General features: G+C 41.9%; 1 protein-coding gene across 6 annotated transcripts in view; it reads left to right on the forward strand.

Annotated features, from left to right (window-relative positions):
* LOC141781385 (CASK interacting protein 2) overlaps positions 1-23,202 on the forward strand; it is a 135,470-nt gene that overhangs the window by 82,730 nt on the left and 29,538 nt on the right. For all 6 annotated transcript variants that reach the window (XM_074657100.1, XM_074657102.1, XM_074657105.1 and 3 more), the window contains exons 8-11: positions 879-1,009; positions 7,035-7,143; positions 19,485-19,593; positions 21,955-22,049. In XM_074657100.1, coding sequence (XP_074513201.1) covers positions 879-1,009; positions 7,035-7,143; positions 19,485-19,593; positions 21,955-22,049 — 444 coding nt within the window. The remainder of the gene's footprint in view (positions 1-878; positions 1,010-7,034; positions 7,144-19,484; positions 19,594-21,954; positions 22,050-23,202) is intronic.

A 23,202-nucleotide genomic window follows, 5' to 3' on the forward strand; every position in this document is an offset into this window, starting at 1 on the left:
GTCTGCTGGTCTTCATTGTGTCTGCTGGTCATCGTTGTGTCTGATGGTCCTCAATGTGTCTGCTGGTCCTCGTTGTGTCTGCTGGTCCTCATTGTGTCTGATGGTCCTCATTGTGTCTGCTGGTCCTCATTGTGTCTGATGGTCCTCATTGTGTCTGCTGGTCCTCATTGTGTCTGCTGGTCCTCATTGTGTCTGATGGTCCTCATTGTGTCTGCTGGTCCTCATTGTGTCTGATGGTCCTCGTTGTGTCTGTTGGTCCTCATTGTGTCTGATGGTCCTCGTTGTGTCTGATGGTCCTCATTGTGTCTGATGGTCCTCGTTGTGTCTGATGGTCCTCATTGTGTCTGCTGGTCCTCGTTGTGTCTGTTGGTCCTCATTGTGTCTGATGGTCCTCGTTGTGTCTGATGGTCCTCATTGTGTCTGCTGGTCCTCATTGTGTCTGCTGGTCCTCATTGTGTCTGCTGGTCCTCATTGTGTCTGCTGGTCCTCATTGTGTCTGCTGGTCCTCAATGTGTCTGCTGGTCCTCATTGTGTCTGCTGGTCCTCATTGTGTCTGCTGGTCCTCATTGTGTCTGCTGGTCCTCATTGTGTCTGCTGGTCCTCAATGTGTCTGATGGTCCTCAATGTGTCTGATGGTCCTCGTTGTGTCTGCTGGTCCTCATTGTGTCTGATGGTCCTCGTTGTGTCTGCTGGTCCTCATTGTGTCTGATGGTCCTCATTGTGTCTGATGGTCCTCGTTGTGTCTGCTGGCCTCATTGTGTCTGATGGTCCTCATTGTGTCTGATGGTCCTCGTTGTGTCTGCTGGTCCTCATTGTGTCTGATGGTCCTCGTTGTGTCTGCGGGTCCTCATTGTGTCTGATGGTCCCCGTCCCCCCAGGTGTCCCAGCTGTTGCTGAGCAGTAACATGGTCGTGGCGTTGTTGGAAGGAGAGAGGAAGGAGCAGACGGACTCGGCCTTCACCACGCCGCTTCACCTCGCCGCCCGCAACGGACACAAAGACATCATACGGTAAAACCCAAACCCAAACCCCTAACCCTAACCCTAATCCTGACCCAGCTTCAGGACCCAGCCTCAGGACTCAGGTTCAGGACCCAGGTTCAGGACTCAGTTTTAAGACTCAGGTTCAGGACCCAGGTTCAGGACTCAGTTTTAGGACTCAGTTTCAGGACTCAGGTTCAGGACTCAGTTTTAGGACTCAGGTTCAGGACCCAGCTTCAGGACTCAGTTTTAGGAAACCCAGCTTCAGGACTCAGGTTCAGGACTCAGGTTCAGGACTCAGCTTCAGGACTCAGGTTCAGGACTCAGCTTGAGGACTCAGGTTCAGGACTCAGCTTCAGGACTCAGTTTTAGGACCCAGCTTCAGGACTCAGGACTCAGGTTCAGGACTCAGCTTCAGGACTCAGCTTCAGGATTCAGCTTCAGGTTCAGGTTCAGGACCCAGTTTCAGGTTCAGGATTCAGCTTCAGGTTCAGGACTCAGGTTCAGGACTCAGCTTCAGGACTCAGCTTCAGGACTCAGTTTCAGGACTCAGGTTCAGGACTCGGGTTCAGGACTAGGGTTCAGGACTCAGGTTCAGGAACCAGGTTCAGGACTCAGCTTCAGGACTCACATTCAGGACTCAGCTTCAGGATTCAGCTTCAGGTTCAGGTTCAGGACCCAGTTTCAGGTTCAGGATTCAGCTTCAGGTTCAGGACTCAGCTTCAGGACTCAGCTTCAGGACTCAGGTTCAGGACTCAGCTTCAGGACACACCTTCAGGACTCAGGTTCAGGACTCAGGTTCAGGACTCAGGTTCAGGACTCAGCTTCAGGACACACCTTCAGGACTCAGGTTCAGGACTCAGGTTCAGGACTCAGTTTTAGGACTCAGGTTCAGGACCCAGGTTCAGGACTCAGGTTCAGGACCCAGGTTCAGGACTCAGTTTTAGGACTCAGGTTCAGGACCCAGGCTCAGGACTCAGTTTTAGGACTCAGGTTCAGGACTCAGGTTCAGGACTCAGCTTCAGGACTCAGGTTCAGGACCCAGGTTCAGGAATCAGTTTTAGGACCCAGCTTCAGGACTCAGGTTCAGGACTCAGGTTCAGGACTCAGGTTCAGGACTCAGGTTCAGGACTCAGCTTCAGGACTCAGTTTTAGGACCCAGCTTCAGGACTCAGGTTGAGGACTCAGCTTCAGGACTCAGTTTCAGGACTCGGGTTCAGGACTCGGGTTCAGGACTAGGGTTCAGGACTCAGCTTCAGGACTCAGGTTCAGGACTCAGCTTCAGGACACACCTTCAGGACTCAGGTTCAGGACTCAGGTTCAGGACTCAGGTTCAGGACTCAGCTTCAGGACACACCTTCAGGACTCAGGTTCAGGACTCAGCTTCAGGACACACCTTCAGGACTCAGGTTCAGGACTCAGCTTCAGGGCTCAGGATTCAGCTTCAGGTTCAGGTTCAGGACCCAGTTTCAGGTTCAGGATTCAGCTTCAGGTTCAGGACTAAGCTTCAGGATTCAGCTTCAGGTTCAGGTTCAGGTTCAGGTTCAGGTTCAGGTTCAGGACCCAGTTTCAGGTTCAGGATTCAGGTTCAGGACTCAGGTTCAGGACTCAGCTTCAGGACACACCTTCAGGACTCAGGTTCAGGACTCAGCTTGAGGACTCAGGTTCAGGACTCAGCTTCAGGACTCAGTTTTAGGACCCAGCTTCAGGACTCAGGACTCAGGTTCAGGACTCAGCTTCAGGACTCAGCTTCAGGATTCAGGTTCAGGTTCAGGTTCAGGACCCAGTTTCAGGTTCAGGATTCAGCTTCAGGTTCAGGACTCAGGTTCAGGACTCAGCTTCAGGACTCAGCTTCAGGACTCAGTTTCAGGACTCAGGTTCAGGACTCGGGTTCAGGACTAGGGTTCAGGACTCAGGTTCAGGAACCAGGTTCAGGACTCAGCTTCAGGACTCACGTTCAGGACTCAGCTTCAGGATTCAGCTTCAGGTTCAGGTTCAGGACCCAGTTTCAGGTTCAGGATTCAGCTTCAGGTTCAGGACTCAGGTTCAGGACTCAGCTTCAGGACACACCTTCAGGACTCAGGTTCAGGACTCAGGTTCAGGACTCAGGTTCAGGACTCAGCTTCAGGACACACCTTCAGGACTCAGGTTCAGGACTCAGGTTCAGGACTCAGTTTTAGGACTCAGGTTCAGGACCCAGGTTCAGGACTCAGGTTCAGGACCCAGGTTCAGGACTCAGGTTCAGGACTCAGCTTCAGGACTCAGGTTCAGGACCCAGGTTCAGGAATCAGTTTTAGGACCCAGCTTCAGGACTCAGGTTCAGGACTCAGGTTCAGGACCCAGCTTCAGGACTCAGGTTCAGGACTCAGGTTCAGGACTCAGCTTCAGGACTCAGTTTTAGGACCCAGCTTCAGGACTCAGGTTGAGGACTCAGCTTCAGGACTCAGTTTCAGGACTCAGTTTCAGGACTCAGTTTCAGGACTCGGGTTCAGGACTCGGGTTCAGGACTAGGGTTCAGGACTCAGCTTCAGGACTCAGGTTCAGGACTCAGCTTCAGGACACACCTTCAGGACTCAGGTTCAGGACTCAGGTTCAGGACTCAGGTTCAGGACTCAGCTTCAGGACACACCTTCAGGACTCAGGTTCAGGACTCAGCTTCAGGACACACCTTCAGGACTCAGGTTCAGGACTCAGCTTCAGGACCCAGGCTCAGGATTCAGCTTCAGGTTCAGGTTCAGGACCCAGTTTCAGGTTCAGGATTCAGCTTCAGGTTCAGGACTAAGCTTCAGGATTCAGCTTCAGGTTCAGGTTCAGGTTCAGGTTCAGGACCCAGTTTCAGGTTCAGGATTCAGCTTCAGGTTCAGGACTCAGGTTCAGGACTCAGCTTCAGGACACACCTTCAGGACTCAGGTTCAGGACTCAGCTTCAGGACCCAGGCTCAGGATTCAGCTTCAGGTTCAGGTTCAGGACCCAGTTTCAGGTTCAGGATTCAGCTTCAGGTTCAGGACTAAGCTTCAGGATTCAGCTTCAGGTTCAGGTTCAGGTTCAGGTTCAGGTTCAGGATCCAGTTTCAGGTTCAGGATTCAGCTTCAGGTTCAGGACTCAGGTTCAGGACTCAGCTTCAGGACACACCTTCAGGACTCAGGTTCAGGACTCAGGACTCAAGTTCAGGACTCAGCTTCAGGACTCAGCTTCAGGATTCAGCTTCAGGTTCAGGTTCAGGTTCAGGACCCAGTTTCAGGTTCAGGATTCAGCTTCAGGTTCAGGACTCAGGTTCAGGACTCAGCTTCAGGACACACCTTCAGGACTCAGGTTCAGGACTCAGGACTCAGGTTCAGGACACACCTTCAGGACTCAGGTTCAGGACTCAGGTTCAGGACTCAGGTTCAGGACTCAGCTTCAGGACACACCTTCAGGACTCAGGTTCAGGACTCAGGTTCAGGTTCCGGTTCGGGACCCAGTTTCAGGTTCAGGATTCAGCTTCAGGTTCAGGACTCAGCTTCAGGATTCAGCTTCAGGTTCAGGTTCAGGTTCAGGTTCAGGACCCAGTTTCAGGTTCAGGATTCAGCTTCAGGTTCAGGACTCAGGTTCAGGACTCAGCTTCAGGACACACCTTCAGGACTGAGGTTCAGGACTCAGGACTCAGGTTCAGGACTCAGCTTCAGGACTCAGCTTCAGGATTCAGCTTCAGGTTCAGGTTCAGGACCCAGTTTCAGGTTCAGGATTCAGCTTCAGGTTCAGGACTCAGGTTCAGGACTCAGCTTCAGGACACACCTTCAGGACTCAGGTTCAGGACTCAGGACTCAGGTTCAGGACACACCTTCAGGACTCAGGTTCAGGACTCAGGTTCAGGACTCAGGTTCAGGACTCAGGTTCAGGACTCAGCTTCAGGACACACCTTCAGGACTCAGGTTCAGGACCCAGGTTCAGGTTCCGGTTCAGGACCCAGTTTCAGGTTCAGGATTCAGCTTCAGGTTCAGGACTCAGCTTCAGGATTCAGCTTCAGGTTCAGGTTCAGGTTCAGGATTCAGCTTCAGGTTCAGGACTCAGGTTCAGGACTCAGCTTCAGGACACACCTTCAGGACTCAGGTTCAGGACTCAGCTTCAGGACCCAGGCTCAGGATTCAGCTTCAGGTTCAGGTTCAGGACCCAGTTTCAGGTTCAGGATTCAGCTTCAGGTTCAGGACTAAGCTTCAGGATTCAGCTTCAGGTTCAGGTTCAGGTTCAGGTTCAGGTTCAGGATCCAGTTTCAGGTTCAGGATTCAGCTTCAGGTTCAGGACTCAGGTTCAGGACTCAGCTTCAGGACACACCTTCAGGACTCAGGTTCAGGACTCAGGACTCAGGTTCAGGACTCAGCTTCAGGACTCAGCTTCAGGATTCAGCTTCAGGTTCAGGTTCAGGTTCAGGACCCAGTTTCAGGTTCAGGATTCAGCTTCAGGTTCAGGACTCAGGTTCAGGACTCAGCTTCAGGACACACCTTCAGGACTCAGGTTCAGGACTCAGGACTCAGGTTCAGGACACACCTTCAGGACTCAGGTTCAGGACTCAGGTTCAGGACTCAGGTTCAGGACTCAGCTTCAGGACACACCTTCAGGACTCAGGTTCAGGACTCAGGTTCAGGTTCCGGTTCGGGACCCAGTTTCAGGTTCAGGATTCAGCTTCAGGTTCAGGACTCAGCTTCAGGATTCAGCTTCAGGTTCAGGTTCAGGTTCAGGTTCAGGACCCAGTTTCAGGTTCAGGATTCAGCTTCAGGTTCAGGACTCAGGTTCAGGACTCAGCTTCAGGACACACCTTCAGGACTGAGGTTCAGGACTCAGGACTCAGGTTCAGGACTCAGCTTCAGGACTCAGCTTCAGGATTCAGCTTCAGGTTCAGGTTCAGGACCCAGTTTCAGGTTCAGGATTCAGCTTCAGGTTCAGGACTCAGGTTCAGGACTCAGCTTCAGGACACACCTTCAGGACTCAGGTTCAGGACTCAGGACTCAGGTTCAGGACACACCTTCAGGACTCAGGTTCAGGACTCAGGTTCAGGACTCAGGTTCAGGACTCAGGTTCAGGACTCAGCTTCAGGACACACCTTCAGGACTCAGGTTCAGGACCCAGGTTCAGGTTCCGGTTCAGGACCCAGTTTCAGGTTCAGGATTCAGCTTCAGGTTCAGGACTCAGCTTCAGGATTCAGCTTCAGGTTCAGGTTCAGGTTCAGGATTCAGCTTCAGGTTCAGGACTCAGGTTCAGGACTCAGCTTCAGGACACACCTTCAGGACTCAGGTTCAGGACTCAGGACTCAGCTTCAGGACTCAGCTTCAGGACTCAGATTCAGGACTCAGCTTCAGGATTCAGCTTCAGGTTCAGGTTCAGGACCCAGTTTCAGGTTCAGGATTCAGGTTCAGGACTCAGGTTCAGGACTCAGCTTCAGGACACACCTTCAGGACTCAGATTCAGGACTCAGGACTCAGGTTCAGGACACACCTTCAGGACTCAGGTTCAGGACTCAGGTTCAGGACTCAGCTTCAGGACACACCTTCAGGACTCAGGTTCAGGACCCAGGCTCAGGACTCAGTTTTAGGACTCAGGTTCAGGACCCAGGTTCAGGACTCAGGTTCAGGACTCAGGTTCAGGACTCAGCTTCAGGACTCAGTTTTAGGACCCAGCTTCAGGACTCAGGTTGAGGACTCAGGTTCAGGACTCAGGTTCAGGACTCAGGTTCAGGACTCAGCTTCAGGACTCAGTTTTAGGACCCAGCTTCAGGACTCAGCTTCAGGACACACCTTCAGGACTCAGGTTCAGGACTCAGGTTCAGGACTAAGGTTCAGGACTCAGGTTCAGGACTCAGCTTCAGGACACACCTTCAGGACTCAGGTTCAGGACTCAGCTTCAGGACACACCTTCAGGACTCAGGTTCAGGACTCAGCTTCAGGACACACCTTCAGGACTCAGGTTCAGGACTCAGCTTCAGGACCCAGGCTCAGGATTCAGCTTCAGGTCCAGGTTCAGGACCCAGTTTCAGGTTCAGGACTCAGCTTCAGGACTCAGAGGTGGATCTGTTTTGTTGCAGTCTGCTGCTGACGGCCGGCATCGACATCAACAAGACCACCAAGTCTGGAACGGCGCTGCATGAAGCGTCTCTGTACGGGAAGACGGACGTGGTCCGCCTGCTGCTGGACGTGAGTTCCCCTGACAACACACTGAGTCACCTGACAACACACTGAGTCACCTGACAACACACTGAGTCACCTGACAACACACTGAGTCACCTGACAACACACTGAGTCACCTGACAACACACTGAGTCACCTGACAACACGTTGAGTCACCTGACAACACACTGAGTCACCTGACAACACACTGAGTCACCTGACAACACACTGAGTCACCTGACAACACGTTGAGTCACCTGACAACACACTGAGTCACCTGACAACACACTGAGTCACCTGACAACACACTGAGTCACCTGACAACACACTGAGTCACCTGACAACACACGGAGTGATGTCAGCAGTCACCTGACAACACACTGAGTGATGTCAGCAGTCACCTGACAACACACTGAGTGATGTCAGCAGTCACCTGACAACACACTGAGTGATGTCAGCAGTCACCTGACCAGTTTTTTCTCATAAATTTGTGACTTCAGAGTTTTTTTTCTCTGAATATTAGATATATTACCGTCTCCTCCAGCTTCGTAATTTAGACAAATTTTTTGACCTACAATGATAGAGGGCTCCAAGGTATTTCTCTAGTCCAACAGGAAGTGTTCCTTCCACTAACAGGAAGTGATCATCTCCCTGGTTCCTAACAGGAAGTGATCATCTCCCTGGTTCCCTCCGCTAACAGCCAATGGGATTGTTCCATTGGGTTTTGGATTATAACAGAAAATAGACAAACGTTTATGACACTGACACGTTTTGTTCATGAATATAATCTCCACTAACGAACACCACTTTATGATTTATGATTTGTGAAGTGAAAATCTACCTAGGCTACAAACAGCTCAGTTTCAGGATTCCTGTAGCACTCTATACGGCGTGGTAATAAACAGATGTTTAGCTCTCTATACAGTGTGGTAATAAACAGATGTTTAGCTCTCTATACAGCGTGGTAATAAACAGATGTTTAGCTCTCTATACAGTGTGGTAATAAACAGATGTTTAGCTCTCTATACAGCGTGGTAATAAACAGATGTTTAGCTCTCTATACAGTGTGGTAATAAACAGATGTTTAGCTCTCTATACAGCGTGGTAATAAACAGATGTTTAGCTCTCTATACAGTGTGGTAATAAACAGATGTTTAGCTCTCTATAGAGCGTGGTAATAAACAGATGTTTAGCTCTCCATACAGCCTGGTAATAAACAGATGTTTAGCTCTCTATACGGCGTGGTAATAAACAGATGTTTAGCTCTCTATACAGCGTGGTAATAAACATATGTTTAGCTCTCTATACAGTGTGGTAATAAACAGATGTTTAGCTCTCTATAGAGCGTGGTAATAAACAGATGTTTAGCTCTCTATACAGCGTGGTAATAAACAGATGTTTAGCTCTCTATACAGCCTGGTAATAAACAGATGTTTAGCTCTCTATACGGCGTGGTAATAAACAGATGTTTAGCTCTCTATAGAGCGTGGTAATAAACAGATGTTTAGCTCTCTATACAGCCTGGTAATAAACAGATGTTTAGCTCTCTATACAGCCTGGTAATAAACAGATGTTTAGCTCTCTATACGGCGTGGTAATAAACATATGTTTAGCTCTCTATACAGTGTGGTAATAAACAGATGTTTAGCTCTCTATAGAGCGTGGTAATAAACAGATGTTTAGCTCTCTATACAGCCTGGTAATAAACAGATGTTTAGCTCTCTATACAGCGTGGTAATAAACAGATGTTTAGCTCTCTATACGGCGTGGTAATAAACAGATGTTTAGCTCTCTATACAGCCTGGTAATAAACAGATGTTTAGCTCTCTATACAGCGTGGTAATAAACAGATGTTTAGCTCTCTATACAGCGTGGTAATAAACATATGTTTAGCTCTCTATACAGTGTGGTAATAAACAGATGTTTAGCTCTCTATAGAGCGTGGTAATAAACAGATGTTTAGCTCTCTATACAGCCTGGTAATAAACAGATGTTTAGCTCTCTATACAGCGTGGTAATAAACAGATGTTTAGCTCTTTATACGGCGTGGTAATAAACAGATGTTTAGCTCTCTATAGAGCATGGTAATAAACAGATGTTTAGCTCTCTATACAGCCTGGTAATAAACAGATGTTTAGCTCTCCATACAGCCTGGTAATAAACAGATGTTTAGCTCTCTATACGGCGTGGTAATAAACAGATGTTTAGCTCTCCATACAGCGTGGTAATAAACAGATGTTTAGCTCTCCATACAGCGTGGTAATAAACAGATGTTTAGCTCTCTATACAGCGTGGTAATAAACATATGTTTAGCTCTCTATACAGCGTGGTAATAAATAGATGTTTAGCTCTCTATACAGCGTGGTAATAAAAAGATGGTTAGCTCTCTATACCTCGTGGTAATAAACAGATGTTTAGCTCTCTATACGGTGTGGTAATAAACAGATGTTTAGCTCTCTATACAGCGTGGTAATAAACAGATGTTTTCCCCTCTCTACGGCGCAATAAACATATGTTTAGCTCTCCATACAGCGTGGTAATAAACAGATGTTTAGCTCTCTATACAGCGTGGTAATAAACAGATGTTTAGCTCTCTATACAGCGTGATAATAAACAGATGTTTAGCTCTCAACACGGCGTGGTAATAAACAGATGTTTAGCTCTCCATACAGCCTGGTAATAAACAGATGTTTAGCTCTCTATACAGCGTGGTAATAAACAGATGTTTAGCTCTCTATACAGCCTGGTAATAAACAGATGTTTAGCTCTCTATACGGCGTGGTAATAAACAGATGTTTAGCTCTCTATACAGCGTGGTAATAAACAGATGTTTAGCTCTCCATACAGCGTGGTAATAAACAGATGTTTAGCTCTCCATACAGCGTGGTAATAAACAGATGTTTAGCTCTCTATACAGTGTGGTAATAAACAGATGTTTAGCTCTCTATACAGTGTGGTAATAAACAGATGTTTAGCTCTCTATACAGCGTGGTAATAAACAGATGTTTATCTCTTTACGGCGTGGTAATAAACAGATGTTTAGCTCTCTATACAGCGTGGTAATAAACAGATGTTTAGCTCTCAACACAGCGTGGTAATAAACAGATGTTTAGCTCTCCATACAGCGTGGTAATAAACAGATGTTTAGCTCTCAACAGGGCGTGGTAATAAACAGATGTTTAGCTCTCTATACAGCCTGGTAATAAACAGATGTTTAGCTCTCCATAGAGCGTGGTAATAAACAGATGTTTAGCTCTCTATACGGCGTGGTAATAAACAGATGTTTAGCACTCTATACGGCGTGGTAATAAACAGATGTGTAGCACTATACGGCGTGGTAATAAACAGATGTTTAGCTCTCCATACAGCGTGGTAATAAACAGATGTTTAGCTCTCTATACAGCCTGGTAATAAACAGATGTTTAGCTCTCCATACAGCCTGGTAATAAACAGATGTTTAGCTCTCTATACAGTGTGGTAATAAATAGATGTTTAGCCTTCTATACAGCCTGGTAATAAACAGATGTTTAGCTCTCCATACAGTGTGGTAATAAACAGATGTTTAGCTCTCTATACAGCGGGGTAATAAACAGATGTTTAGCTCTCTATACGGCGTGGTAATAAACAGATGTTTAGCTCTACACGGCGTGGTAATAAACAGATGTTTAGCTCTCTATACAGCATTGTAATAAACAGATGTTTAGCTCTCCATACAGCGTGGTAATACACAGATGTTTAGCTTTCTACACGGCGTGGTAATAAACAGATGTTTAGCTCTCTATACAGCGTGGTAATAAAGAGATGTTTAGCTCTCTATACAGCATTGTAATAAACAGATGTTTAGCTCTCCATACAGCGTGGTAATACACAGATGTTTAGCTCTCAACAGGACGTGGTAATAAACAGATGTTTAGCTCTCTATACAGCGTGGTAATAAACAGATGTTTAGCTCTCCATACAGCGTGGTAATAAACAGATGTTTAGCTCTCTATACAGCCTGGTAATAAACAGATGTTTAGCTCTCCATACAGCGTGGTAATAAACAGATGTTTAGCTCTCTATACAGCGTGGTAATAAACAGATGTTGAGCTCTCAACTCGGCGTGGTAATAAACAGATGTTAAGCTCTCCATACAGCGTGGTAATAAACAGATGTTTAGCTCTCCATACAGCGTGGTAATAAACAGATGTTTAGCTCTCTATACAGCGTGGTAATAAACAGATGTTTAGCTCTCTATACAGCATTGTAATAAACAGATGTTTAGCTCTCCATACAGCGTGGTAATAAACAGATGTTTAGCTCTCTATACAGCGTGGTAATAAACAGATGTTTAGCTCTCTATACAGCCTGGTAATAAACAGATGTTTAGCTCTCCATACAGCGTGGTAATAAACAAATGTTTAGCTCTCTATACAGCGTGGTAATAAACAGATGTTGAGCTCTCAACACGGCGTGGTAATAAACAGATGTTAAGCTCTCCATACAGCGTGGTAATAAACAGATGTTTAGCTCTCTATACAGCATTGTAATAAACAGATGTTTAGCTCACCATACAGCGTGGTAATAAACAGATGTTTAGCTCTCTATACAGCGTGGTAATAAACAGATGTTTAGCTCTCCATACAGCGTGGTAATAAACAGATGTTTAGCTCTCTATACAGCCTGGTAATAAACAGATGTTTAGCTCTCCATACAGCCTGGTAATAAACAGATGTTTAGCTCTCTATACAGTGTGGTAATAAACAGATGTTTAGCCTTCTATACAGCTTGGTAATAAACAGATGTTTAGCTCTCCATACAGTGTGGTAATAAACAGATGTTTAGCTCTCTATACAGCGGGGTAATAAACAGATGTTTAGCTCTCTATACGGCGTGGTAATAAACAGATGTTTAGCTCTCTACACGGCGTGGTAATAAACAGATGTTTAGCTCTCTATACAGCATTGTAATAAACAGATGTTTAGCTCTCCATAGAGCGTGGTAATACACAGATGTTTAGCTCTCTACACGGCGTGGTAATAAACAGATGTTTAGCTCTCTATACAGCGTGGTAATAAACAGATGTTTAGCTCTCTATACAGCATTGTAATAAACAGATGTTTAGCTCTCCATACAGCGTGGTAATACACAGATGTTTAGCTCTCAACAGGACGTGGTAATAAACAGATGTTTAGCTCTCCATACAGCCTGGTAATAAACAGATGTTTAGCTCTCTATACAGCGTGGTAATAAACAGATGTTTAGCTCTCTATACAGCCTGGTAATAAACAGATGTTTAGCTCTCCATACAGCGTGGTAATAAACAGATGTTTAGCTCTCTATACAGCGTGGTAATAAACAGATGTTGAGCTCTCAACACGGCGTGGTAATAAACAGATGTTAAGCTCTCCATACAGCGTGGTAATAAACAGATGTTTAGCTCTCCATACAGCGTGGTAATAAACAGATGTTGAGCTCTCAACACGGCGTGGTAATAAACAGATGTTAAGCTCTCCATACAGCGTGGTAATAAACAGATGTTTAGCTCTCTATACAGCATTGTAATAAACAGATGTTTAGCTCTCCATACAGCGTGGTAATACACAGATGTTTAGCTCTCAACAGGACGTGGTAATAAACAGATGTTTAGCTCTCCATACAGCCTGGTCATAATTAGATGTTTAGCTCTCTATAGAGCGTGGTAATAAACAGATGTTTAGCTCTCCATACAGCTTGGTAATAAACAGATGTTTAGCTCTCCATACAGCGTGGTAATACACAGATGTTTAGCTCTCAACAGGACGTGGTAATAAACAGATGTTTAGCTCTCCATACAGCCTGGTCATAATTAGATGTTTAGCTCTCTATACAGCGTGGTAATAAACAGATGTTTAGCTCTCTATACAGCCTGGTAATAAACAGATGTTTAGCTCTCCATACAGCGTGGTAATAAACAGATGTTTAGCTCTCTATACAGCGTGGTAATAAACAGATGTTGAGCTCTCAACACGGCGTGGTAATAAACAGATGTTAAGCTCTCCATACAGCGTGGTAATAAACAGATGTTTAGCTCTCCATACAGCGTGGTAATAAACAGATGTTTAGCTCTCTATACAGCATTGTAATAAACAGATGTTTAGCTCTCCATACAGCGTGGTAATACACAGATGTTTAGCTCTCAACAGGACGTGGTAATAAACAGATGTTTAGCTCTCAATACAGCCTGGTCATAATTAGATGTTTAGCTCTCTATAGAGCGTGGTAATAAACAGATGTTTAGCTCTCCATACAGCGTGGTAATAAACAGATGTTTAGCTCTCCATACAGCGTGGTAATAAACAGATGTTTAGCTCTCCATACAGCGTGGTAATAAACAGATGTTTAGCTCTCCATACAGCCTGGTAATAAACAGATGTTTAGCTCTCCATACAGCGTGGTAATAAACAGATGTTTAGCTCTCTATACAGCGTGGTAATAAACAGATGTTGAGCTCTCAACACGGCGTGGTAATAAACAGATGTTAAGCTCTCCATACAGCGTGGTAATAAACAGATGTTTAGCTCTCTATTCAGCATTGTAATAAACAGATGTTTAGCTCACCATACAGCGTGGTAATAAACAGATGTTTAGCTCTCTATACAGCGTGGTAATAAACAGATGTTTAGCTCTCCATACAGCGTGGTAATAAACAGATGTTTAGCTCTCTATACAGCCTGGTAATAAACAGATGTTTAGCTCTCCATACAGCCTGGTAATAAACAGATGTTTAGCTCTCTATACAGTGTGGTAATAAACAGATGTTTAGCCTTCTATACAGCTTGGTAATAAACAGATGTTTAGCTCTCCATACAGTGTGGTAATAAACAGATGTTTAGCTCTCTATACGGCGTGGTAATAAACAGATGTTTAGCTCTCTACACGGCGTGGTAATAAACAGATGTTTAGCTCTCTATACAGCATTGTAATAAACAGATGTTTAGCTCTCCATAGAGCGTGGTAATACACAGATGTTTAGCTCTCTACACGGCGTGGTAATAAACAGATGTTTAGCTCTCTATACAGCGTGGTAATAAACAGATGTTTAGCTCTCTATACAGCATTGTAATAAACAGATGTTTAGCTCTCCATACAGCGTGGTAATACACAGATGTTTAGCTCTCAACAGGACGTGGTAATAAACAGATGTTTAGCTCTCCATACAGCCTGGTAATAAACAGATGTTTAGCTCTCTATACAGCGTGGTAATAAACAGATGTTTAGCTCTCTATACAGCCTGGTAATAAACAGATGTTTAGCTCTCCATACAGCGTGGTAATAAACAGATGTTTAGCTCTCTATACAGCGTGGTAATAAACAGATGTTGAGCTCTCAACACGGCGTGGTAATAAACAGATGTTAAGCTCTCCATACAGAGTGGTAATAAACAGATGTTTAGCTCTCCATACAGCGTGGTAATAAACAGATGTTGAGCTCTCAACACGGCGTGGTAATAAACAGATGTTAAGCTCTCCATACAGCGTGGTAATAAACAGATGTTTAGCTCTCTATACAGCATTGTAATAAACAGATGTTTAGCTCTCCATACAGCGTGGTAATACACAGATGTTTAGCTCTCAACAGGACGTGGTAATAAACAGATGTTTAGCTCTCCATACAGCCTGGTCATAATTAGATGTTTAGCTCTCTATAGAGCGTGGTAATAAACAGATGTTTAGCTCTCCATACAGCTTGGTAATAAACAGATGTTTAGCTCTCCATACAGCGTGGTAATACACAGATGTTTAGCTCTCAACAGGACGTGGTAATAAACAGATGTTTAGCTCTCCATACAGCCTGGTCATAATTAGATGTTTAGCTCTCTATACAGCGTGGTAATAAACAGATGTTTAGCTCTCTATACAGCCTGGTAATAAACAGATGTTTAGCTCTCCATACAGCGTGGTAATAAACAGATGTTTAGCTCTCTATACAGCGTGGTAATAAACAGATGTTGAGCTCTCAACACGGCGTGGTAATAAACAGATGTTAAGCTCTCCATACAGCGTGGTAATAAACAGATGTTTAGCTCTCCATACAGCGTGGTAATAAACAGATGTTTAGCTCTCTATACAGCATTGTAATAAACAGATGTTTAGCTCTCCATACAGCGTGGTAATACACAGATGTTTAGCTCTCAACAGGACGTGGTAATAAACAGATGTTTAGCTCTCAATACAGCCTGGTCATAATTAGATGTTTAGCTCTCTATAGAGCGTGGTAATAAACAGATGTTTAGCTCTCCATACAGCGTGGTAATAAACAGATGTTTAGCTCTCCATACAGCGTGGTAATAAACAGATGTTTAGCTCTCCATACAGCGTGGTAATAAACAGATGTTTAGCTCTCCATACAGCCTGGTAATAAACAGATGTTTAGCTCTCCATACAGCGTGGTAATAAACAGATGTTTAGCTCTCTATACAGCGTGGTAATAAACAGATGTTGAGCTCTCAACACGGCGTGGTAATAAACAGATGTTAAGCTCTCCATACAGCGTGGTAATAAACAGATGTTTAGCTCTCCATACAGCGTGGTAATAAACAGATGTTTAGCTCTCCATACAGCGTGGTAATAAACAGATGTTTAGCTCTCTATACAGCGTGGTAATAAACACATGTTTAGCTCTCTATACAGCCTGGTAATAAACAGATGTTTAGCTCTCCATACAGCGTGGTAATAAACAGATGTTTAGCTCTCTATACAGCGTGGTAATAAACAGATGTTGAGCTCTCAACACGGCGTGGTAATAAACAGATGTTAAGCTCTCCATACAGCGTGGTAATAAACAGATGTTTAGCTCTCCATACAGCGTGGTAATAAACAGATGTTTAGCTCTCTATACAGCGTGGTAATAAACAGATGTTTAGCTCTCTATACAGCATTGTAATAAACAGATGTTTAGCTCTCCATACAGCGTGGTAATAAACAGATGTTTAGCTCTCTATACAGCGTGGTAATAAACAGATGTTTAGCTCTCCATACAGCGTGGTAATAAACAGATGTTTAGCTCTCCATACAGCGTGGTAATAAACAGATGTTTAGCTCTCTATACAGCATTGTAATAAACAGATGTTTAGCTCTCTATACAGCATTGTAATAAACAGATGTTTAGCTCTCCATACAGCGTGGTAATAAACAGATGTTTAGCTCTCTATACAGCATTGTAATAAACAGATGTTTTGCTCTCCATACAGCGTGGTAATACACAGATGTTTAGCTCTCAACAGGACGTGGTAATAAACAGATGTTTAGCTCTCCATACAGCCTGGTCATAATTAGATGTTTAGCTCTCTATAGAGCGTGGTAATAAACAGATGTTTAGCTCTCCATACAGCGTGGTAATAAACAGATGTTTAGCTCTCCATACAGCGTGGTAATAAACAGATGTTTAGCTCTCCATACAGCGTGGTAATAAACAGATGTTTAGCTCTCCATACAGCCTGGTAATAAACAGATGTTTAGCTCTCTATACAGCGGGGTAATAAACAGATGTTTAGCTCTCTATACGGCGTGGTAATAAACAGATGTTTAGCTCTCTACACGGCGTGGTAATAAACAGATGTTTAGCTCTCTATACAGCATTGTAATAAACAGATGTTTAGCTCTCCATAGAGCGTGGTAATACACAGATGTTTAGCTCTCTACACGGCGTGGTAATAAACAGATGTTTAGCTCTCTATACAGCGTGGTAATAAACAGATGTTTAGCTCTCTATACAGCATTGTAATAAACAGATGTTTAGCTCTCCATACAGCGTGGTAATACACAGATGTTTAGCTCTCAACAGGACGTGGTAATAAACAGATGTTTAGCTCTCCATACAGCCTGGTAATAAACAGATGTTTAGCTCTCTATACAGCGTGGTAATAAACAGATGTTTAGCTCTCTATACAGCCTGGTAATAAACAGATGTTTAGCTCTCCATACAGCGTGGTAATAAACAGATGTTTAGCTCTCTATACAGCGTGGTAATAAACAGATGTTGAGCTCTCAACACGGCGTGGTAATAAACAGATGTTAAGCTCTCCATACAGCGTGGTAATAAACAGATGTTTAGCTCTCCATACAGCGTGGTAATAAACAGATGTTGAGCTCTCAACACGGCGTGGTAATAAACAGATGTTAAGCTCTCCATACAGCGTGGTAATACACAGATGTTTAGCTCTCAACAGGACGTGGTAATAAACAGATGTTTAGCTCTCCATACAGCCTGGTCATAATTAGATGTTTAGCTCTCTATAGAGCGTGGTAATAAACAGATGTTTAGCTCTCCATACAGCTTGGTAATAAACAGATGTTTAGCTCTCCATACAGCGTGGTAATACACAGATGTTTAGCTCTCAACAGGACGTGGTAATAAACAGATGTTTATCTCTCCATACAGCCTGGTAATAAACAGATGTTTAGCTCTCTATACAGCGTGGTAATAAACAGATGTTTAGCTCTCTATACAGCCTGGTAATAAACAGATGTTTAGCTCTCCATACAGCGTGGTAATAAACAGATGTTTAGCTCTCTATACAGCGTGGTAATAAACAGATGTTGAGCTCTCAACACGGCGTGGTAATAAACAGATGTTAAGCTCTCCATACAGCGTGGTAATAAACAGATGTTTAGCTCTCCATACAGCGTGGTAATAAACAGATGTTTAGCTCTCTATACAGCATTGTAATAAACAGATGTTTAGCTCTCCATACAGCGTGGTAATACACAGATGTTTAGCTCTCAACAGGACGTGGTAATAAACAGATGTTTAGCTCTCAATACAGCCTGGTCATAATTAGATGTTTAGCTCTCTATAGAGCGTGGTAATAAACAGATGTTTAGCTCTCCATACAGCGTGGTAATAAACAGATGTTTAGCTCTCCATACAGCGTGGTAATAAACAGATGTTTAGCTCTCCATACAGCGTGGTAATAAACAGATGTTTAGCTCTCCATACAGCCTGGTAATAAACAGATGTTTAGCTCTCCATACAGCGTGGTAATAAACAGATGTTTAGCTCTCTATACAGCGTGGTAATAAACAGATGTTGAGCTCTCAACACGGCGTGGTAATAAACAGATGTTAAGCTCTCCATACAGCGTGGTAATAAACAGATGTTTAGCTCTCCATACAGCGTGGTAATAAACAGATGTTTAGCTCTCCATACAGCGTGGTAATAAACAGATGTTTAGCTCTCTATACAGCGTGGTAATAAACACATGTTTAGCTCTCTATACAGCCTGGTAATAAACAGATGTTTAGCTCTCCATACAGCGTGGTAATAAACAGATGTTTAGCTCTCTATACAGCGTGGTAATAAACAGATGTTGAGCTCTCAACTCGGCGTGGTAATAAACAGATGTTAAGCTCTCCATACAGCGTGGTAATAAACAGATGTTTAGCTCTCCATACAGCGTGGTAATAAACAGATGTTTAGCTCTCTATACAGCGTGGTAATAAACAGATGTTTAGCTCTCTATACAGCATTGTAATAAACAGATGTTTAGCTCTCCATACAGCGTGGTAATAAACAGATGTTTAGCTCTCTATACAGCGTGGTAATAAACAGATGTTTAGCTCTCCATACAGCGTGGTAATAAACAGATGTTTAGCTCTCCATACAGCGTGGTAATAAACAGATGTTTAGCTCTCTATACAGCATTGTAATAAACAGATGTTTAGCTCTCTATACAGCATTGTAATAAACAGATGTTTAGCTCTCCATACAGCGTGGTAATAAACAGATGTTTAGCTCTCTATACAGCATTGTAATAAACAGATGTTTTGCTCTCCATACAGCGTGGTAATACACAGATGTTTAGCTCTCAACAGGACGTGGTAATAAACAGATGTTTAGCTCTCCATACAGCCTGGTCATAATTAGATGTTTAGCTCTCTATAGAGCGTGGTAATAAACAGATGTTTAGCTCTCCATACAGCGTGGTAATAAACAGATGTTTAGCTCTCCATACAGCGTGGTAATAAACAGATGTTTAGCTCTCCATACAGCGTGGTAATAAACAGATGTTTAGCTCTCCATACAGCCTGGTAATAAACAGATGTTTAGCTCTCCATACAGCGTGGTAATAAACAGATGTTTAGCTCTCTATACAGCGTGGTAATAAACAGATGTTGAGCTCTCAACACGGCGTGGTAATAAACAGATGTTAAGCTCCCCATACAGCGTGGTAATAAACAGATGTTTAGCTCTCCATACAGCGTGGTAATAAACAGATGTTTAGCTCTCCATACAGCGTGGTAATAAACAGATGTTTAGCTCTCCATACAGCGTGGTAATAAACAGATGTTTAGGAACACAGAGATGAGACAGAATAAATGTCTTTGTCCTTCATGTTGTCCCTGCAGGCTGGAGTGGATGTGAACATCAGAAACACCTACAACCAGACAGCGCTGGACATCGTCAACCAGTTCACCACGTCGCACGCCAGCAGAGACATCAAGCAGCTGCTCCGAGGTCCAAACCAACACTCCTCTTCCTCCTCTTCCTCCTCTTCTTCCTCTTCCTCCTCTTCCTCCTCTTCCTCCTCTTCTTCCTCCTCTTCCTCCTCTCCTCCCTCTCCTCCCTCCTCTTCTTCCTCTTCCTCCTCTCCTTCCTCTCCTTCCTCCTCTCCTCCCTCTCCTCCCTCCTCTTCTTCCTCCTCTCCTTCCTCTCCTTCCTCCTCTCCTCCCTCTCCTTCTTCCTCTTCTTCCTCTTCTTCCTCTTCCTTCTCTTCTTCTTCTCCTTCTTCCTCTTCCTCCTCTCCTCCCTCTCCTTCCTCCTCTTCTTCCTCCTCTCCTTCCTCTTCTTCCTCTTCTTCCTCTTCCTCCTCATCTTCCTCTCCTTCCTCCTCTTCTTCCTCTCCTTCTTCCTCTCCTTCTTCCTCTTCTTCCTCTTCTTATTCTCCTTCCTCTTCTTCTTCATTTTCTTCCTCTTCTTCTTCTTCTTCCTCTCCTTCCTTCTCTCCTTCCTCTCCTCCTTCTTCTTCTTCTCTTCTTCTTCATGTCTTCGTGTCTTTCTGTCTGCTCTCTGTGAGTTTCTTTCAGCAGCTTCAGTTTAGAGTTTAGAGTTTAGAGTTTAGGTTACGTAACGTTCAGTCTCTTTTATCAGTCGGCTCTCACAGCTTCAAAGACCAGACTGCTGTACGTGTGTGTGTGTGTGTGTGTGTGTGTGTGTGTGTGTGTGTGTGTGTGTGTGTGTGTGTGTGTGTGTGTGTGTGTGTGTGTTGAAGTACTTCCTGTGGGAACTGAGGAGTAATGAGCGGTTTGTGTTGAAGTGATTCCAACATGGCGGAGAGAGTTTCCCGTCTTGTTTACGGCGGCGGAGACTCGACGACTCAACCTCTCAAAGACTCAAAGACTCAAAGACTCGACGACTCAAAGACTCAACACGCTGTGGATTCATTGTTGACGTGTTTCCATCAGAGTTAAAAAAGAAGAAAAAATCAATATCTTATTTTGGAAACCAGCGCTGACTTCCTGTCTTTTAGTTTCTCTGTTTTTATCATAATATGGATCATTTACCTTTATTTTATTATCCATTAATGATTAATGATTAATGATTAATGATTAATGATTAATGATCAATGTTTAATTATTAATGATTAATGATCAATGTTTAATGATTAATGATTAATGATCAATGTTTAATTATTAATGATTAATGATCAATGATTAATGATTAATGATTAATGATCAATGTTTAATTATTAATGATTAATGATTAATGATTAATGATCAATGATTAATGATTAATGATCAATGATTAATGATCAATGATTAATGATCAATGATTAATGATTAATGATCAATGTTTAATTATTAATGATTAATGATTAATGATTAATGATTAATGATTAATGATCAATGTTTAATTATTAATGATTAATGATTAATGATTAATGATCAATGATTAATGTTTAATGATTAATGATCAATGTTTAATGATTAATGATTAATGATCAATGATTAATGATTAATGATCAATGTTTAATTATTAATGATTAATGATCAATGATTAATGATTAATGATCAATGTTTAATTATTAATGATTAATGATCAATGATTAATGATTAATGTTTAATGATTAATGATTAATGATTAATGATTAATGATCAATGATTAATGATTAATGATCAATGATTAATGATTAATGATTAATGTTTAATGATTAATGATTAATGTTTAATGATTAATGATTAATGATTAATGATTAATGATCAATGATTAATGATTAATGATCAATGATTAATGATTAATGATTAATGTTTAATGATTAATGATTAATGTTTAATTATTAATGATTAATGTTTAATGATTAATGTTTAATGATTAACGATTAATGATTAATGTTTAATGATTAATGTTTAATGATTAATGATTAATGATTAATGATCAATGATTAATGATTAATGTTTAATGATTAATGATTAATGATCAATGTTTAATTATTAATGATTAATGATTAATGATCAATGTTTAATTATTAATGATTAATGATTAATGATTAATGATTAATGATTAATGTTTAATGATTAATGATTAATGTTTAATGATTAATGATTAATGATTAATGATTAATGTTTAATGATTAATGATTAATGATTAATGTTTAATGATTAATGATTAATGTTTAATGATTAATGATTAATGATTAATGATTAATGATTAATGTTTAATGATTAATGATTAATGTTTAATGATTAATGATTAATGATTAATGTTTAATGATTAATGATTAATGATTAATGATTAGTGATTTAATAATAAGGTTGGGTTTTGCTGAAGGTTTGGACTCACCTGGTTCTGGTTCTGGTCTTGTCCCTGACCCGCCCACAGATGCGACGGGTGTTCTGCAGGTCAGAGCTCTGAAGGACTTCTGGAACCTCCACGATCCGACCGCCCTCAACATCCGGGCCGGAGACATCATCATGGTGAGACGCTCACCGACCACTGACACACCACATTATTATTATTATTATTATTATTATTATTATTATTGTTATTGTTATTATTATTGTTATTGTTATTATTATTGTTATTATTATTGTTATTGTTATTATTATTATTATTATTATTGTTATTGTTATTATTATTGTTATTGTTATTGTTATTATTATTGTTATTGTTATTATTATTATTATTGTTATTATTATTGTTATTGTTATTATTGTTATTATTATTATTATTGTTATTATTGTTATTGTTATTATTGTTATTGTTATCATTATTATAATGATTATTATTATTATTATTATTGTTATTGTTATTATTATTGTTATTATTTTATTATTATTAAAATGATTATTATTATTATTATTATTATAATGATTATTATTATTATTGTTATTATTGTTATTGTTATTATTATTGTTATTGTTATTATTATTATAATTTTTATTATTGTTTTTATTATTATTATTGTTATTATTGTTATTATTATTATTGTTGTTATTATTATTATTATTGTTATTTTTATTATTATTGTTATTATTATTATTGTTATTATTATTATTGTTATTATTATACATGTAACGTTTTACACTTTACATGCAATTAAACATAAGTTTGTTTACACCACACAAATAATTGGTGTGAATGCTAAAAGCATCTTGGTCTTTGGTCGTCTCATCTTGGTTTTTAGTCGTCTCATCTTGGTTTTGGTCGTCTCATCTTGGTTTTTGGTCGTCTCATCTTTGTCTTTGGTCGTCTCATCTTGGTTTTTGGTCGTCTCATCTTTGTCTTTGGTCGTCTCATCTTGGTTTTTGGTCGTCTCATCTTGGTCTTTGGTCATCTCATCTTGGTTTTTGGTCGTCTCATCTTGGTTTTTAGTCATCTCCATCTTGGTTTTTAGTCGTCTCATCTTTGTCTTTGGTCGTCTCATCTTGGTTTTTGGTCGTCTCATCTTTGTCTTTGGTCGTCTCATCTTGGTTTTTGGTCGTCTCATCTTTGTCTTTGGTCGTCTCATCTTGGTTTTTGGTCGTCTCATCTTGGTTTTTGGTCGTCTCATCTTGGTTTTTGGTCGTCTCATCTTGGTTTTGGTCGTCTCATCTTGGTTTTTGGTCGTCTCATCTTGGTTTTTGGTCG

This window comes from Sebastes fasciatus, chromosome 13, assembly GCF_043250625.1.
Source record: "Sebastes fasciatus isolate fSebFas1 chromosome 13, fSebFas1.pri, whole genome shotgun sequence".
Lineage (NCBI taxonomy): Eukaryota > Metazoa > Chordata > Actinopteri > Perciformes > Sebastidae > Sebastes > Sebastes fasciatus.